This window comes from Camelus bactrianus, chromosome 23 (genome assembly GCF_048773025.1).
Source record: "Camelus bactrianus isolate YW-2024 breed Bactrian camel chromosome 23, ASM4877302v1, whole genome shotgun sequence".
NCBI classification, from domain to species: domain Eukaryota; kingdom Metazoa; phylum Chordata; class Mammalia; order Artiodactyla; family Camelidae; genus Camelus; species Camelus bactrianus.
In genome coordinates this window covers 3,780,067-3,796,681 of record NC_133561.1, presented here as the reverse complement: position 1 = coordinate 3,796,681, position 16,615 = coordinate 3,780,067, and the positions used below count along the sequence as shown (strand labels likewise).

At 44.4% G+C, this 16,615-nt stretch overlaps 1 protein-coding gene across 2 annotated transcripts in view; it reads left to right on the top strand.

Moving 5' to 3' along the window:
• CRB1 (crumbs cell polarity complex component 1) overlaps window positions 1-16,615 on the top strand; it is a 128,721-nt gene that overhangs the window by 25,044 nt on the left and 87,062 nt on the right. For both annotated transcript variants that reach the window (XM_074351584.1, XM_074351583.1), the window contains exons 2-3: window positions 2,116-2,697; window positions 14,879-15,074. In XM_074351584.1, the coding sequence (XP_074207685.1) occupies window positions 2,116-2,697; window positions 14,879-15,074 (778 nt within the window). The remainder of the gene's footprint in view (window positions 1-2,115; window positions 2,698-14,878; window positions 15,075-16,615) is intronic.

Genomic DNA, 16,615 nt, shown 5'->3' with positions numbered 1-16,615 from the left:
TTTATTCCCCAACTGTTCTGTTTAATTTTCCATCACTTCTCTTACATGACACTCCATGCATTTTCCTTACTACGCAACCTTCCTGGGGCCCCACGTTTTCTGCTCTCAGGACTGGTTAATCTCTGTACCCACTGGTAACACACCTGCCATCCAGGGAGCAATTGTCAGTAACATTGCTCGCTCCTTTCCTTTGCTAGATCCCCTGTACCCTGGACTCCATGCTCTCTTTCTTGCTTTACACTCTCATTTCCACGGACTGCATATTTTGAAAGATCTGCCTGAAAAATGAGGATGAAAGCTGAAAATTTTAATCCCTGCATCCCTGAAAATATTTTTCTTCTCCCTTCGGGGATGATTGCTAGTTTAGCTGGGCACAGAATTCTAATTCGGGGATCATTTCCTTTCAAGAATTTTGAGGCATGGTTCGAATGTCCTCTAGCTTCCAGTGTTTCTGTCCATAAGGCGAATTCTTGTTCCGATTTCTGAGGCTTTGTGAATGAGCTGTTTCCTGTCCCACCTCAGGGATTTGCTGTGGATTTAGCTTTTCATTCATTTTCTAGGGCACTTCATACAAACTTCAAGTCTATATACTTGTTTTTAATTATAGGAGCGTTCTTTATATTCCGTCATAACTTTAAGTTCTTCCCCCTTCGCCTTCTGCCGTTGAGAGGGGAGAGGCTTGTCCTTGCAGATTCCCCGAGGTGTGCGTGCTACTGTCTCCTGACAGTCATTGATGTACGTCTCGTATCATAAGAGCAAACGCTTCATTTTGTAATTTAAAAAATTACAGGCCTATCCTGTTAGCCACTATTGTATTCATAAGCAATATTGTGAGAAAGGAAATAAAAATAAGAGCATGATGTATTAGATGAATCCACATGGAAAAGACAGTGTTTTGTGAACTGGTACGATTGAGTTGCCAAATTGTAAAGCTTCTCAATATACACGATTAAGAAAATAACAGGGCTGGGGGGCAGGGATAGATTAGGGGTTTCAGATGAACAGATACACACTGCTGTATATAAAATAGATAAACAACAAGGACCTGCTTTATAGCGCAGGGAACTATATTCAATTTCTTGTAATGAGCTATAACAGAAAACAAACTGAAAATATGTGTGTGTGTGTGTGTGTATGTATGTATGTATATCTATAACTGAATTGCTTTGCTGTACACCTGAAACTAACACTGTAAATAGACTACACTTCAATTTAAAAAATAAGAATAAAAAAAGAAAATAATGGTGCTGTGGTCATAATGTGTGTATGTTCAGGGAAAATCTATACACATGAATGTATCCGGTGAATTTGGAAAAGAATCATAGAATTATTGCTTTCCGGCAGGTTATCATTCCAATTAGAATTTCAAAAATGTGTCTCCAGAACAGAGAATCTTTCAGAAAACTGAAAATCCGGAAACTTTATAACATCTACTTCCTCGCGGTGGGGCTTAATCCGTCGTCTCTAAGATGTGCGCAGTAATGTGGCACTGCTGTGAGGGTTAGAAGTAATACCTGTGAAACAACTGAACTGCTTGCTACCAAAGTAGACTTTCAACAGTTGATGTTTTATTTTATTTTTATATTTTCATTTTTCCGTGCTTTTCTTTGTAGAGCGTCCACAGTGATTGCGATAAAGCAGTCAACAGCCAAGGTTTAGTGTTCATTCCAGTATTAGGTTCAGTTAGGCCGTATATTCAGAGACAATTTTGTATCTCATCTTCTAACACACCCCAAAACCCTCCATGAGAGGATGTGAATTTCAAAATTTCGTGTATGCGGGACAATTCAGCTGCTGCTTCAATTCACCCCGTTGCTCGACGGCACTTCCACCTGAGAAAGGAAAACGCAAGCGCTGGGAAGCTTCTCAAACCAGCCATTTTTGTTTCTCGTTAGCAGCTCTGTGAAAACAGTGACAAATCATCATTAGTGACAAAACTCATTGTTAGACGTCATTTGACGAATTCCTCATAAGAATGCAGCCAACTTTGTATTCCATTTAATGAGCGTGTCTGAAATGAACCAAGGGCGGAGAGGAGGAAGCTCTTTAATTTTATCACCCTCCATATATTCATCCTGGTTTTTTTCTTCTTTTTTTATTATTATTTCCTTGCAGATTCCTTTTGCAATGAAAATGACACTGAGTGCCTCTCACATTCCTGCCAAAACAATTCTACCTGCAAGGATGCTTCAGAAGACCACAGTTGCCCTTGCGCAGACACAGCCCTTCGTTTGGGCAAAGGCTGTGATGAGGAGCCAGACCCCTGCGTCTCCAGCCCCTGCCCCGGCAATGCCACGTGCGTGAGCGCCCCCGGGGAGCGGGGCTTTCTGTGCCGATGTCCTCCCGGGTCCAGTGGCGCCGCCTGCGACACGGCCGTCGGCGCCTGCGGCGCGGGCCCCTGCCAGCACGGAGGCGTCTGCCGCCACGGCCCCGCGCAGCCCGCCTGCATCTGCCCTCCCGGGTTTGCCGGAAGCTTCTGCGAGCTGGACCGCGACGAGTGCGCGTCCAGCCCCTGCCGCAACGGCGCCATGTGCCTGGACGGGGCCAACGGCTACGCCTGCTTCTGCGTCCCGGGCTACCAGGGCCGCCACTGCGACTTGGAGGTGGACGAGTGTGTGTCACATCCCTGCGGGAACGGGGCCACGTGCCTCAATGAGATCGGGAGATACACCTGCCTGTGTCCCCGCCCTTACTCGGGTAAGTGTGCCCCCGCTTGAATCCCAGGTGACGTAAGTAGCCTTCTCGTCCACGTGACAGGAGCAGCCCTGGCCTTTTATGTCCCTTCCGCTCGCTTGTGAACGTGGCCTAGACAGGGGCTGATCAGCCGGCGGAAAGCGCACGGAGCTGCAGGGGGCCCCCGGGCGTCGCGTTCGCGCGCTGCGCCGCCGCGGTTTCGCCTGTTCCCGGACGCGCAGACGCCGCCTGGAAGCAGCGGGCTCCGCGGGACCTCGCTCTCCGGCGGCTCCTGCAGGTTCCCCGTCGGAGCCGACTCCCGCCGTCCTGGCTGCGGTGCCCGCTCCCGCCGGGGCAGCCTGGGGAGGGGGCCACGGGGCGGACGGCGGAGGTGGGTGACCAGTGCTGAAGTGAACACACCGAGGGTAGCGAGGCTGACGGGGCACAGGGGATGGGAGCAGTCATGACGTCACCAATGCAGACTTCACTCTTGCAGAATCTCCTGGAAACAGCAAACAATACTCCCTACCGTCTCTTCCCGAAGTTTCTGTGGATGTTGATTTAGTGATGGGGCAACAAGGGGCGGATGCATCGCAAGGGCACCTGCTGTGCCTTGTTCTCGCGCTCAGCACCCCGCGCCCCCCTCATTGTCCCGAGTCCGCGGCGCATTTAGGTCAGTTCTGCCTGGCCACCGTCTTCCTTCCGTGGCTTTACCCCGTGGATTTTCCGTCCACTGTAAGAGGTCTTTGCTCTGTCACGTTCATTCATTCCAACTTGGGCTCACCGCTCTCCTGGCCTCCTCACTCCCAGCTCTGTGACGTCAGCTAGTGAATTAAGAAGAGGAGAACTCAGCACAGTGAATAATGGTGGCTTAATAAGCTGTCACTGGATTGCTCTAATTTTCTAAATTCTTCCCTGTGTTTCTGGGCACCCTTCCTGGCGATGAAACTCATATAGATATTAAACTAGATTTTACCTTCTCTACTACTTGATGCATCATTTATGATGGCGAAATGCTTGTGTCAAGTGGAAAATTATTTTATCGAATGCCTTTTAATTACCAATTCTATGCTAAAAGTTATGGGGCATAGTCAAGGAGCTTATGAAACAGTACTTCCATGTGAAAAACTCCTTGTTCGTATGCTATACTATCATGTCCATTCTTTTAACTGAGTTATAGCAATTGAATTTCAATGTTTAAATTTCTAACTTACTTTTTGAGGTAACTGATTCATACCATTATATGTTTCATGAATTCAGCATTATATCTCTACTGCTGTAGACATCGCAGTGTGCTCTACACCAAAATCAATCTTATTAATTTTTGAATAAAAATAAGAAGTAACTTTTTGTGGGGATGCTTTGGGATCGCTTCTGTTTAAAATGGTCACATTTAAAAACCATTATAGCTTATTAAGATAGTATCTTCCATTTCCTGCTGCTAACACAGTGTTGTGAGTGGTGACTCAAAGGAATAGACCTGAGATCGAGTGTCTCAGCCATTTTAACAGCAGTGTTCTGAAACAGTCATCTCATTGCAAAAACACAGGTTGAAAAAATTATGTTTTATGGTGTATGCGTTTTTTACTTTTTACATTTTCATTTAATTAGATTTTAATGAACCCTTTAAGTGGTCTAAATTAAGGCATAAACGACGTCAAGGATCTATCCCGAATGTGAAATGCAGCAGAACCCCATAGGAAGGCATTTCACTGTGGAGTAAACTAATTTATACTGTGGATCCTTCGTATCTCTGGGGCCCAGTAAGGGTCAAGGCCTTCTTCTCACTGTAACAACGTCCACAATGAGGAGGCTTCCCTTTGCTCAAACCCTGTTTTGATAGTGTCCCTCCCTGTTTGAATTGTTTTTCTTTTGTTTCCCAGGAAAGCAGGCACATTTTATTATTTCAGCTTTTCAGGTGGCATATATACAATGTACCTGCAAATAGAATTTAAATGGAAGACTCCGACAGCAGTAAGAGCCAGGTATCAGCTGGTTAGGCCTGTTTAGATAGAAAGGTGTGATGGCGCCTTGATCCCAGCCCCCTCCCCGAGTAAACCAGCCTGGTCCGGGGTCTCTGGGCTCATCCTCAGCCCTGACTCAGCGGTAGTCACTCCCCAGGGTGTTCTGAACCGCAGGCGGTCAGCTTCTGCCTTTGGAGAGCCGCGTGTACCGGTGACTCTATTCACAGCCCGGCCAGGAGCCAGGAGCTAAGTGTACTTGAGCCTCATTTGGAAACTTCTCTTGCCCTGCCCCATCCTTTAGAGCCCCAAGGAGGCTTGGTTTTGTTTGTTTGTTTGGGTTTGGGCAGGGGGGCACTGTCCCATGGTTACCAGTGTTCGTGGCAACTCAGGCCAATTAATGGGAAACCCAAAGAAGGTCCAGGGGCCAGCTGGAGCGCTCAGCGTGGATGTGCTGGGCACCAGCTGGTCCAATGTCCCCAGGCATCGCGAATCCTGGAAACCGTGTTACAGCCACCGAGCTGCGGTGTGCCGCTTCCAAATTTAGAGCGATCATAAAGAACCCGGCTGACAGGAGAGAGCCCGCATTCCTCTGAGCAGCAAAGTCAGGAAATGTAATAAATTTTAAAAGACAGGGAGGTAGGAGAGGACAGAGTGGTAGCGCTCGCTCGGAGAGAGCGCGCCCCGCGGGGATCCTGCCCTGCGCCTCCCGCCCCAGCGCTGAACTGCAGAGAGGCTCCCGGGGGTCCGGAGAGTCCGCACCGCCTTGGCGCAAACGCCCGTGTCAGCTGAACGGGACAGCGGCAGACTTTTTCTACCAATAGAAATAGTAATGTAAAAGTGCCCCTACATTCAAGAGGGAAGAGCAAGAAGCATATAAAATAGTCGTAGGTAAATAAAATATGTGGTGGCATTAGATAGTGATAAATTCAGTGGAAAAATGTAAAACACAAAAAGCGGGAATTAGGGGTTGAACTCTAGATAGAATGACCTCGCTGGGAAGGCCTAGCTGAGAAGTGACACGTGAACGACGTTCGAGAGAGCGGAGGCAGGGAGTCAGGCAAACGTCCTGTGGAGTAGCACCTCTGGCAGAGGAACAGCAGGTGCAAAGGCCCTGAGGTACTTGGAATGATGGGGAAGCAGAGTAAGATTGCTGTGACTTGGGTGGGGTGAACAAGAAGGAGGCATGGGTCAGACTATTGGGGCTTGAAGGCCATGGTAAGGACTTCGGCTCTTCCTCTAAGTGAGAAGGGAAGTTGTTGGAGAGTTTTGAGCAGAGGACTGAAATGGTTCCACTCACATTTTAACAATATCTCTCTGCTTGTTACTCTGAAGACGCAGTGCAGGGAGAGGTTAGAGTAGAATTAGGGTACCTAGTGGAGATTAATGCCATAATCCAAGTAAATGGACCATATTATTTGAGAGGAGGGAGTGCAAGACAAGTATTTTAACAATAACACCTTTTTATCCTCTAAAATTTAGGACAGAAATTAACACAAAAATGTTGTGACCATGCAAACAAAATGAGAGCCCGCCTCCTGGGCCTGCTCTCTACCGCCCTCTGGTGGGAAGTCCGAATCATCCAGCCCAGGTCCGCCCTTCAGAGTATTTCTAACAATGCAGTCTTTCCAAAGTGCACACCTGAAACTTAACCCTTCTTCTCTGCATTACATGATGGATACTCATTTAAAATTTCCTGTCAGACCTTTTCCCGATAGTTTTTCGTGTTCTTTTCTGAGCTTTCTCCAACAGTCCTCACGCATTCGGATTCTAAGAGGTAGCTAACTGCGACACTGCCGTTACATTGGCGTTTACCAAAGGCATACTTTGAATTTCAGTCACTGTGGAGACTTGAATCTGGGCTTGATGTTCCAACTTTTCTAAATGTATTTTTGATCAACTAAATCACTTTGAAACATCTATGACAGATCAAATGGATAATTTAATGGTCATGAAAATAATCTAGGAAAAATTATTATATACTGTAAAGTATAAGCTTATTTCATGAGAAATAATACTATTATTACTATCATTACCATTATTACGGATTTTTTTTTCACTGAAACGATATTCCTGATTGCAAAATTAAGACAGAACTTTTGATGAACTTATATCAATTTACTGGGAATAATTATTAATAAATAGCCCATATTTGTATAAGTACACTCAATGTATGACACCAGTTTGAAGAACATTTAAATATTGATTCAATGGGTACCTATCTAGAAATCTCAAATTTTACTCACCACATAATGTCCATAACAAATATCTTTCAAACCCAAAAGGCAAATAATGTGTAACAGCCTAAAGGTAATTTTTTAATTTCACAGGTTGTATCTTTATTTTATCAAAGGAAAATGGCTGTTTTTCTATATGCTCTTAATTATGAAATTGATCAATTTTGGCAGTGTCATAGAAAGGCAATTAAACACTTGTTCAGGCTTTTGCTCAGAACTAGAGCCACTGGAAATAGTTTTTATGGAGAAATAAAGTTTCTGGCTTTTGACAAACGTTTGTTGAACGAGTGCACAAAATAACAGGTGCCGTTCGCTCAGCAAACATTTATCACATCCTTTCAAGGCACCGGACATGGTGCAAGCCCGTGGAGACAAAGATGACGAAGACAAAATTTATCCCTCACAAAATGCTCACAGCTTATTCAGGGAGGAGGCGTGTAAACAAACTTTACAATCTCTCTCTGAACAGAGTGCTAAGGAAGCACAAAGAAAGCTGCTGCTCAGAGTCAGGAAAGGCTCTAGAGAAAAAGCGGTCCATGAGCAGGGCAAAGATGCACCACGTCCAGGACGGAGAGCTGAGGCTCTTGTCCTCTGGCTACATGTGTGAATAACAATGAGCTGAACTGCAAGGGGGAAGGACCACAGAGACGTTTTAGGCAGGGGTGATGTCTCTCCCCGCGTGTTTGCGTTGACTGTTGGCTGGTGGTGTAGTTAGCAGTTAGGGATGCAGCGCCCTGTCTTAAGCTCCCTCTCTCCCCGACTCCTCCTCTTCGTACCTTCCTAGCTGTCAGCAGGCTGTGTGCGTGGGTCTGAGTGAGGAGGGGCCACAGTCGTACGTAACAGTAGCATGTAACATGAGGAATGGGTGTCATGGAAAGACGTGGGAGACAAGGACCCCAGGCCCAGCTCTGAAACTCCCTGGTGGCTGGGTACTGATAAATGACAGCAGTACTGAGCCTCCGTTCCCTCACTTTCACATATAAATATAGTAACATCGCCTAACCTCAGGGTCCTGGTGAGAATGAAACGATTTAGTGGCAGTTTTTTTCATGTGGTTTAAGGCTGTGCATATGTTGGTTGTCACTGTTTTAATATCGTCACCACTGCTGCCAGTGTCGATTCGGTTTACGCAGCGTTACCAATACTTTCTACAGGTGTCGTTTCCCTGTACTTGAATTGCTTTCTTTTTGCAAATATTAGAACCATACCCAGGAATGGGTTAACTGAGGTTGGAATCTCTGCACCCTGTTTATGAGTTTAAACTGGAATTTTATGGTATGCCGAGGCAAGAATTTAATTTCTGAAACTGCCATATCATAAATTTATTAACATTATAACATTTCAAATGCTCAGGAATAACAATTATCCTAATGAAAAGAAACACAAGAAAGACATTTGTTACGATTAAAAGATTATAATTACAGAAGCGTGAAATATATAATATTGGCATCTTTAACAGAAAATGTGAACACTAACAATTTTCCTATAATCTTCCCAAGAAACTTACAACATTAAGCAAGCTATAAACCATTCATAAAAGTGGTGTGTTTTTCAAACATAGCATCTTGGAGACCCTGAAATGGGGTTGCTCCAACTTAAACTTAGTATGTATTTTCTTATTTTTACACATAAAAAATACATGTATACGCACATCAAATGTAGGCAGTAGATTCAGGAAGTCATGCCTGTTGACCTGGAAATAATATTTTTAAAATCAAATAACGTCTTTGGACATGTTACGACATTTAAGACGGGAGGAAGAGCACAGAGATGGACTAAGAGAAAGATGGCTGGGTGAGGAAGGAGGAGCAGGTGGGTCAGAGCTGGGAGAGGGGGGAGCGCAGGGGAAGGAACCTTCCAGACACAGACGGCACCCCAGCGAGGATCACTGGCCACGAGGAAGAACAGGAAGGCGCTCCCCAGTCTCCGCCCTTAGGGCTGACCAAAAAAAGGAGCTATTCTTTCTCTTCCTAGAACAAGCTCTCGCTTCCATGAATGTTTTGAAAAGATGAGGATGAAACTGGATTAAGAACATTCTTGTTTCACAAATGATAAAAGGAGGGAACAGGGCAAAGTAGGAAAAGGATGAACGAAACGAGCAAACAACATGCTTCATATTGAAAGCAGAGGTTATTCCAGTTACGACTCTCGCTGAAAGATAACTTATAGAAACAAAAAAGATTCAGATAGCTATAAAACAAAATAATAAAATCGGTTAAATAAATGGGACAGAGCCTATTACTCGAGTGTCTCTTGTGGTTGAGGGTAGCCAGGGTCCAGGGAGAGTTCAAGGGTCATGAAGACACAAGGAATCTGCTTAATTCCAAGCCCTAGCCGACCCATAGGAGCCTATTCCACCTGGTGGCAGGTGTGGCAGGACCTCCTAAGCCGCCCGGGGATGCGCCGGTCCGGCGGCGAACATCCTCGTTGAGAGACACCTGCGCGCCTGGGAGCAAAGTGCGCGTGCGCCCCGCTCAGAGCTCCCTGAAACGGGGAATCTGCGCCAGAACCCGGTTCAGGAGAGGACGGATCCCTATGCTGGACTCATAGGGGAAACCAGGCATCTGCCAGTGTCCAAGCCCGCACCTACACAAAGGCCTGGTACCTCGGGAGCCCTGAGGCCTGGCTTGTGGGACCGGTGGCCTGGTTCCTGGAGAGGCCCGGGTCCCCACCAGGCAGCACACCCAAATGGGGTCTGTCTCCAGCTTTGCAGCTGCAGTTTCAGTTTTGTGCGGCTGCCCCTGTCGGCTGAAGTGTGCACTGCACGTGCGCGACTAACGTGGGCCACGGTAGTCCGGGGTCTGGGGTCTGCCCTGGGGCTGGGGAAGGCAGGTCGCCAGAGCAGGCCCTTGAGGGAACAGGTGTCTGCCGACGACAAGCCCTTATCCACGCCACGGTGCCCACTCGGCCTGCAGGTGCGTCTGGCGGGAACTCGCTGCCTTGCCTCAGCCAGCATGTGGTCTGGCCAGGGGCCTCCGACAGGGACTTGAGGGAACCCTCGTCTCTGGAGTGGAGTCTGGTGGGAGTAATAGAGTATTAATAATACTTAGGAATAGAAACAGTAAGCAATAATAAAATATAATAAATAGTATTAAAAATAATAAAGGGATTTTTGCATTTCATCAGGGTTAAATTCATCACTGATATTTACATTCATTTCATATACGGTAAGAAAGAAAAATTCTGCAACTAAAATATAACACAACCCCAAGACACTATTGATGGTGAAGTCCATAGTAGTGTCTAGAAGTTAAAAACATGAAGGGAGAAAGGAGCAGCCTTGGAATTGAGGAAGTTTAGTTGTCCTTCAGAGATGAGTCCCCGGTGTGTAAAGTCTACTTGAAGTGAAAGCTTTTTCAAAAGGTGTTTTATTCCTTTTTGGTATCCTTAGAAAAGGTGTGTCTAAATGCACAAGCCAGAAATCTTATCGGATGAAAATCCCAAAGATGTTCCCACTGAAAATAAAAATCCCAACTTGAATCTCTCACAGCATCTTGCTAATTATTATTATACTTGCTTGGCACTACTAATCAGAGCAGGAAGTCACACAGTCCCCTTTCCTTGCTCTTGGCTGTTACAACATCACAACTATGATGTGTATAGAACGTACTGTAAATCTGTGGCTGTCATGGAAACGTGTGTTACACGTTACACTACCTCTTTGCACGACCCTTGGTCCAGATTTGCACTGATAACTGTTGTAAAGGACACCCCATACATCATTCCTGAAGGAACCTGGAAATAGCATATGTAATCCTTATTCTAAAGGAAAACGTTGTGCATGGAGGCCTGTTAGATATTAAATATATTGGGTGGACTCTGAAACTTAGGATGGTAACCCAAAGCCAGAGAAGAATTATTTCCCAAGCGTAGACCCTGCAGACAATGAGAAAGGTGACCAGCGCGGTCTATCAATGCCACACGGCGTATACAGTGCACTCTCTCCCCACTGTGATGAGTGGTGATGGCATCAGTGGCCAGACCTGCTCCAGGCTGATAACCCACGATGCGAATTATCTAGCCTGCACAGTGTTACCTGCAATCCCTAATCGCTGAAAGGTTCTTATTGAGGTGCAAAATCTCTAAATGCTGATCAGAAGCTTAGGGCACAATCATTCAGAAACAATGCTTTGCTTTAGACATTTACCAAAGCTGTAAATTTGGCGTTGTGGCTTTAGATTTTGAGAGGGCCCAGGCTTGGGGAAGCACTGAGATGTCCCGTCCTGGCAGGTTACATCTTCCATGAGAGTGGTGGGTCATTCTGGAGCTGGGAGTAGTGGCTTATTCAATCATTGACAACTCACTGAGCATTTCCTATGTTCCAGAATATGTGCTAAATGCCGCAGATCTTGGTGTTAAAGGACAAAGTCTTTGACCTCAAAAAGCTAACAATTTTGTAAATAAAGTTGACAAACAATTTCTGTAAAATACAACATATATTTTTATTTTTCAGTGGAGTGGCACTCAAGGCAGGTATAAGTGGTTAAGTACAGTTCCCAGGATCATGTGGTACTACAACTCAGTCTTGGGGAACTAACTGGAAACGGCCAGGGAGAGTGGGGAGTGAGGGGCGGGCATCCCAGTAAGGAGGACGGCCGTGTGCAGCCTGGGGGCAGGGGGGACAGTTGACGGCAGCACCAGCCCCGTAGGTGATGCCAACAGAGTCCACGTGTTTTAGAAGCTTCTACAGCATTCCAGGGCAACTGTGCTTTTTCCTGGAGACAAGGGGAAACTATTTTAAACATTTATGTAGACAATGGGAAAATCAGATGTGTATTTTACACATATGACTCTCCACAGTGTAGAGTTTGGAAGAGAGAAGCCAGTAGCAGTCAGACCAGATGAGAGATGGTGAGGGTCTGGTTACATAGGAACAGTAGCCATAAAATGCATGTTTCCAGAGAGGCTGGACCACACAGTTCAAGTTATGTTTCTGCAGGTCAATTAATTGTCTGTATTGAATGGCTGTACGCATGTAATGATAAACATCCAAATGAAAAACGAAAATCACAGTGCGGTTTCCAGATGTTTTATCTATGAAGCCCAGCACCTGGAAATACAAAAACATCTGGGTGACTGACTAGTTACCGCTTTTCTCCCAGCTATTTTGGCCTCACACAGGCATAGACCAAATCACTTGTTCCTACATTAGTAGCAGCGAAAAGCTGCAGTAAGAATCACGTTGTTAGTAGTACTAAGAGTCATACAAACAAATCACACTAATCCAGGGCAAATACTTGTTTGAACTGAAATTGTATCTGAGCTACTGAAACGCATTCTTACATTTGCATCAGGATCACTTTGCAGCTAAAGTGTTTGAACTGCATTGTTACAAATGGAGCTGCAGTGTTTAAAATAATGGTTTATAACCATTAAGAATTTGGAAGTAACCTGGGTGTATAGAAGATGAAGATATGAATTTTATTTGAGTTATGAAATAAAATTTAGAAAAGGGTTGCAGAAAACTGGTGCAGCCACTGTAGAAAACAGTACGGAGGTTTCTCAAAAAACTGGAAATAGAACTACCGTATGACCCAGCGACCCGCTCCTGGCATGTATATCCAAAACAAGCCAAAAACACTAATTTGAAGCAATATGTGCGCCCCAATGTTCACAGCAGCACTATTTACAATAGCCAAGATAAGGAAGCAACCTAAGTGTCCATCGACAGATGACTGGATAAAGAAGAGGTGGTGTGTATACACCGTGGAATACTACTCAGCCATATAAAAGGATGAAATTTTGCCATTTGCAGCAGCATGGGTGGACTTGGATGGTGTTACACTAAGTGAAATAAGTCAGACAGAGAAAGACAAATCCTGTCTGATACAACGTATATGTAGAATCTAAAAAATAGAACAAACTAGTAGAATATAATAATAAAAAAAAAAAGAAGCAGACTCACAGATACAGAGAACAAACTAGTGGTGACCAGTGAGGCGAGGGGAGGGCGAGGGCAAGGGAGTAGGAGGCACAAACTGTTAGGTATAAAATGAGCTACAAAGATATGGTACAACACGGAGAATAGAGCCAATGCTTATAATAGCTATACATGGAGAAAAGCCCTTAAAAATTGTGCCTCACTGTATTGTACACCTGTGACTTATATAATATTGTACAGCAGCTATACTTCAGTTAGAAATAAATTTAAAAATTTAGAAGAAATGTTAGCCACTTTTAAACCACTGTTTTGGCTCTACATGTTAATACTTCTCAGCAAATACAGATGACTAAAATACTAAGGGACATAACCGATGTCACATCCCCTCAGCCTGCCTCACGTGCGGTGGGGGTCTAGTAAGTGCCAGCTGCCCCCACTCAGGGAGCCCTGAGGGAGCCCGGAGGGTCGGACGTCCCCGGGTGAGCAGAGTTCTGTTCTTAAAGTCGTCATTGTTCAGTGTTGTTTCAGTAGAGGACCAACACATTACAGCCTGAGTTGCTATATATGTTAAAAAAAATTGTGTGAAACATTTTTTAAAAGAATTGATCATTTTTTGTCTTTCATACATTCTTGGAAAATAAAAAGAGGCACCTGTTCTTGTATTATTTGACATGGCAGAAATAGATACTAAAGTATGACTGAAAAGCTGTTTCAGAGACGAAATGAGGACCCAGATCATCCACTGGCCCACTCGGCGCTCTCCCTCAGCCTCACGGATGCCACGTCAAACAGACACAGAAAGTCTTGCTCAAAGGCTCAGTGAGAAGGAGCCAGGCCCCCGTGCAAGCCGCTTACCCTGCGACCAGTGCCATCCCACAACTTTCCATCTTCACTGACATGGAATTTAAGTTCTTTTTCTTCTCAGAAATGCTGCCGTCCCTTCTCACTTCGGGGTTTGTAGAGGCTAGTCACTGTTCTAAGTCCAGGTGCTGGGAGAATGTCCTGCTGCATCTTCCGTCAGGAAGGGGGCCACGAAATCCATCAAACTACTAAAAACTTCTGAGTCATTTGAAAATCCCTCAATATCATTTTAACACACAGTTCACCGCCCTGGATAATAGGCACAGAAATAAAGATGGACAAATACAGACAGCCTCCCTTTTGTGTCTTTTAAAACCTATATGCAGATTTGATCGTTGTGTATCAAATATTATTTTGACAGATTCACTAAGTCAGTTTGCTCTCTCAGTGCGACAACTTTTGTAAATCCTAAACTTTGTTTGCTTAGTAAACAATCTTCGTCTACTATTTGGGGGGATTAAATGTAATGTTACCCTAAAGTGAAGTAGTTTCCACTAATATCACTCATCACATTGCATGTAAGTCACAGACCGATTTTCCATTTAAAAATCGTATTTTACAACACTATAGAAAAATTTAAATTTAAAAGTTTCTATGCAAAAGGAGCACTCAAGGAAATAGTTGCACATCACTTTTGTACAATAAATGTTTGAAAAGAACAAGTATTTCTTTTTTTCTCCAGCAAACACTTAGTGCCCCCCAGGTACTATCATAAGCACTGTAGAATGCATTGCAATTGTTATCATTATCTTCTGGGGGCAGTGACAACCATTTCTCCTGCTTTTCAGGTGAAGACACTGCTGTAAGGAAAGGTTAAGGGACTTGCCCAAGGTCACACAGCTGACAGAGGCTAACCCCACCCAGGCTGTTCGGCTTTGAAGTCTGAGCTTTTTACCCACTGCTCAGTATGGTGCCTCATTAAACTAAGAATTTAAAAATAATTTAAAGACATTGGCCAATCCCTTTCAGGCTCCCAACAAAAGTACAGTAAACAATAACTTTGTTCTAAAAATGATTTGTTTCCCTGGACTCAAAAACCGCAAGCTGTTGAACAGGATCTTTCTTTGTAAGTAACAGCTGCTCTGCTTTGTGTAACTTCCCACAGGCATGCCAGAAAGTTAACGTCAATTACAATTAAGGAGGAAAATTATTTTGGGCAACATCACATTTGACAAGGGCTTTGGTAAATGAAACGTTGCCAAAGAGCGAAAATGTTAACACTTGACTAAAACTTTTCTTTTTTTCTGTGTTGACTTTTGAAAAAGGTGTGAACTGTGAGCTGGAAATTGACGAATGCTGGTCCCAGCCCTGCCTGCACGGTGCGACGTGTCAGGATGCGGTGGGGGCTTATTTCTGTGACTGTGCCCCCGGGTTCCTGGGTGAGCGCTGTGAAATCAACACCGACGAGTGTGCCAGCGAGCCGTGTCTCCACGGAGGGCTGTGCGTGGACGGAGCCGACAGGTAGGTTTTCTCCTGCGTTTGGGTCGCTGGCATGGAGAGGACTTGCTGACCAATGAACCTAGCTGACACCGCTCTGATGAACCTAGAGCTCTCGCATCCACGGCCTGAAGTGTTCAGATTGCTTTATACTTTAAATGACCAAAAGTTGTAACATTCAGATTTTATTAAAAAATGCATTCTTTGGAAGTCATCAGTCTCAAGAAGGAGCATTTTCCAAGTCATTTTCATAACAGTTTAGAACTGCTTCTATGACAGAAAAGTGCCAGCTTTCCAAATCCATGAAACAAAAGGGATCTCTCTTCCCTTTCCATTGTAGATGCAAAACAAAACAAAACAAAAGCGAAAGATTATTCTCTATGTGAATATAAGCTTGCATTTATATAGTAGCAAGCACATAAATCAAGCGACGAAAAATAAATCCTTTAGGAATTTTATACAAACAGTGTTGGAAAGGTCAGTGATAGCAAATTAATTGTATCTTGAATTTCTAAGTGTTTGGGGAATTGGTGAATACTTTTGAGACAGCAGAATGATAAGTAGCCATGTGATTCTGTTCAAATTAGAGTCTATCATTGGCTTTTCAGCAAAAACAAAACAATAAAGTACACCTTAATAGCATGCATATAATAAATTTGGGTAACAGCAGTTGAATTCATATAAAATATTTTTTTAAAGAACTTTCTAATACTTACTTAAAATGCAGGTATTGCATTATAAAACGCATGACAGCTTTTAACAGCATCAGCCCTTAACAGATTTTTGGTGGCTCCTTCAGGAGCCAGAAGACAAGGCGGGCATTAAAACTCCCACGTGACAGTGAGTCTGAAGTGCTGGGAAGCTAGGTGAGCCCACAAGTCCAGCCAGTTAATTCTTTGCAAAAGGAGGACTCAGATCCAGCTACCCTTAATTAATAAGTGAGATGTAATTTATTACCAAATCTGGATTTTGCAATGAATCAGACTCAAAAGGGTAGCAATAAAAGGCATGTGCACTTCCAATAGATACAGGAAAGTCATAAGATTTTAAAATAGAGCAACATGGGAGAGCATCTCTTTTGTAAACGATAAAGCATCATGTTTGATCATATTCCACGTCTCGCCAGTGACTTTCAGTCATACCCAAATCATTCTCCAGTGTCACGAAGATCGTTCCTGGAGACAGGTAACTGGCCAACACATAGACAGACAGATTGGCAGTTTCCACACCTTTGCTCCAGATGAAAAGAGGAGACTCTCCCAGCCCTGCCTTACCATTTCCAGAAAGTGTCAGGACAGAAGTGACAGAAACGCAGACAGATCAAGGCTGAAACCTGGCCAGCTTCCTCTCTTCACCTGGATGCGCGACACAGTAATTACTCTCTTGTGTCTGTATCTCTCTTACTGCCCGGATTTCGGCAAGGGCAGCAAATACAACCTGACTTAATGTTCCCACAACAAAAAATTAACACGTTCGCTGTGAGGTACGTGGGCGAGTCAGAAACTATACCCCATGGAAGGTTCTTGCAGACAAAGGAAGACATGAATGGAGACTCTGGTTCCATG